Genomic DNA, 3,033 nt, shown 5'->3' with positions numbered 1-3,033 from the left:
ATTTGAAATTAACTGTGCTTACGTGTTTATGCATATGTGCTACGAGTGACAAATAAACAGGGCTACGAGTGACAAATAAACAGAAGAGTAAATACTCAGGAAAACTGAAGGTAGGAATTGACGTTCCTCTTGAAACAGAGCAGAGCATAGGTTGGATGGAAACAAGCACCGGGCAAGGAATTCCAAAGAGATACAGCACGTGGGGCGCTATTGGAATATCCTTTTGTAATTCTACATCTAGATAATAGTAACAGTATATGGATGAGAACAGGCGACGTCGGGTTTCTCTCTCGAACACTCTGATTGGAAGAACCAGTTGGATAGTCTCCATCCTTGATATTTGTGGTCTTACTTGTGTCTGACTTGGGACTTGACTTGTGATTAACTCGACTAAAAGTTTGGATTGGCGTCGATGTTCAGATCGCTTGGACCGGGGATTCTTGAGCGGCCTTCGCTGGTGGAATCGTTCGAAGTTCTATCTGCTCCGTCTGCTGCGGTCGGCAGCAGCGGCGGCGCTGTCGAAGGAGCTTTGCCAGCGGGGGAAAAGCCTCCAAGAAAGCCGCTCGATACTGACTGCTTGTCACGCTGTACACCAGAGTATTGATGGAGCAGTTGATGGGGCGAAAGATCGCTATGCAGAACGACAGGTCGAGACTGGTCCAGAAGATATCCAAGACAGCTTCAGCTCCTGAGTGCAAGGAGAACAGGAGTATAAGGTTGATGACAGTGAAAGCAATGTCCATTGAATTGAGAACGAAGAAGACAGCAGTGTTGATGATCAGCATGCGGACGACGGGGTAAACTCGACGGGTTTGGCCAGCTTGACGCTTTCGGTCACTGTGGCATAGCTTAACAACTATGTAAATATACGAGGAAACAGTTATGGTAAACGTTGCCAGGTGAATCAGGAGAAGGATGGCAACGCACACTTGAGAAAAAACAACGTTCGTGACATAATTGGTATTGAATGCGAGTCCGCCCAAAACGCCCGTGACCACGGCCACTACCCAGACGCCTGCTGATACCTTGGCTGCTCGTGATTTGCTCGCTCGCGCTCTCTGGGTTAGCGGTTGGCGTACGGCGGAGAATCTTTCAACCGCTATGACAGACACGAAGCAGTACGAAGCCAAATGCACCGTTGAAGAAGCTATGATTAAGGCTAGGTAAGCGCCTGAATCAGTGTGTGTATATTCTATTGCCCATGCTGTTGACATGATTAGGATCAGATGGGTAGCGTCAGCCACTGCTAAATTCGACAGATGGACGTTGATTATGGTGCGCATGGACTTCACTCGAATTACTACGAAGAGAATAGCATTCAGCAGGATTCCGATGGGGGTGATGATTTTGGCGAACTGACCGATTATGTCGACGTAGTCTTGCTCATGAGCTTCGGCACCACGAAAAAGCTGCCTCTCGTGGGTTGTCAGTTCGTCGTTTATATGTCTGATTGTTCCATTCATCTTTCTTACAGGATGACGTCTTGACAGGCCTGATTCACAAGTCGAAATGTATGTACATTGATAGCCAGATTATAACTCGTCTTGGGACCGAGCAATATGAAATAAGAAAAAAAAACGAGAAACACGGGGCTCGCATGATAACCAACTCACTCTTGATCTTCGCGCCTTAAATGGGAATGTCAGAAAACTTAGTTTCCAATTCGATCAGCAGATCCAATGGAGTTAAAGGTGCTATCTCGTGAATTGTGTATTTCTCAACTCGCTCCAAGGGTGAGCTCGAACCTCCGGAGCATGGGTTCTTGCAGTTCAAATTACCCGTATTGGATTTTGTTTTATAGCATGAGAAACAATAGCAATGTTTTGCAATCTTATGGTTTGAACCTTATAACACCCTGGATCACTCACGCTATCCCATCACACCCCACCCGATCCCACCCCATCCCCAACGTTTGGCCAAAGTTATGCACACATTTCTAATTAACCTAAACTCCCGAGTGTTAGCTCTATAGACCGTGTAACATTATTTACAAATTGGATGTTGTAGTCACGTCAACTTTAAGCAAACTGATCTCTTTTGCACTGCATGTCTATCCCTTGAAATGTGATTAGTGTAAAAGTGGTGTCATAAACTGTTTATTATGGGCAAAATAACATGCATAAGATGCGTAAATGTTTGGGTTGCCTGTCGTTGCCCGTTGGTATGACGTCACAGGTAACACGGTCTATAGAACTAAGCCATTAAAGACGAAATGTCTCCCATTCTAATTTTGTTCTGTCCCACTTTACAAACACCTGGAAAAACCTTTGGGCGCAACGTAATGAAATTTCGTTTTGTTTCTCTATCAAATTTGATTGTTTTTCTTGAACATTGCGTGCTACAAAAATGAAGTGCCTGCAGTCAATGTAAAGGTAATACACAAAATGTGCAAACATTATAAAACAAAACTACAAAATAATTATGAAATACCTTACTTGACTGTAAATGAATCAGCCTGTGAAATCATGGCACTGGATATGAAATTTTGGTATCAATTTCCAAAGATGGTTGGCTGACCTTCGTTAGGGAAAAAACTGACAATTTCAAACACTGCCCCCAATTTAAAAAATCTATTTAGTCCACATGTGTTTGCATTGGTTACACATCCGATAACAATTGCAAGCCAGCCAGTCTGGTTCCCTGACCTGACAATTCCTATAGATTGCTCCGTTTCGTCTGATGTAGGGTCTGGGAATCGAACTACAAGAACAAAATTGTTCTCTTGGTTTTTTTCAGCATCTATAAATACAAATCTTTAAGCATAATTATCCATCTAACAATATTTGCTATAAAATACCAGTCCCCAAATTCCCATTCATTTCTGCAGCAAAAGCAAATGTTTTGTATACCTCTAAGTATCATCCTTGATCCAACTTTCGGATTCATTTAAATTTCCTGAACGTCAGGAGTTTCACTTTACTTGTTTTTTTTTTCTGCCAGATTATTATAATGAAAGTATTTGGTTTGCTTGAGACAATAGTAGTGATACCAAAAGTCATTATCAAATTACGATTGTGTTTCCTCGTTCGCACG

The 3,033-nt window shown here is 42.7% G+C and overlaps 1 protein-coding gene across 1 annotated transcript; it reads right to left on the bottom strand.

Annotated features, from left to right (window-relative positions):
• Window positions 1-416: 416 nt before the first annotated feature.
• Window positions 417-1,463, bottom strand: LOC119735913 (G-protein coupled receptor 35-like). Its single transcript, XM_038209861.1, has one exon. The coding sequence runs from the start codon at window positions 1,461-1,463 to the stop codon at window positions 417-419; it is 1,047 nt and encodes a 348-aa protein (XP_038065789.1).
• Window positions 1,464-3,033: the final 1,570 nt, after the last annotated feature.

Source organism: Patiria miniata, unplaced genomic scaffold (genome assembly GCF_015706575.1).
Source record: "Patiria miniata isolate m_02_andy unplaced genomic scaffold, ASM1570657v1 HiC_scaffold_29, whole genome shotgun sequence".
Lineage (NCBI taxonomy): Eukaryota > Metazoa > Echinodermata > Asteroidea > Valvatida > Asterinidae > Patiria > Patiria miniata.
Note: the sequence above shows the minus strand (reverse complement) of the source record. Positions and strands in the feature narration are given on the sequence as shown.

Excerpts from the sequence above, each read along its gene's own strand:
- LOC119735913 (XM_038209861.1), bottom strand. The coding sequence starts at position 1,463 with ATGAATGGAACAATCAGACATATAAACGACGAACTGACAACCCACGAG.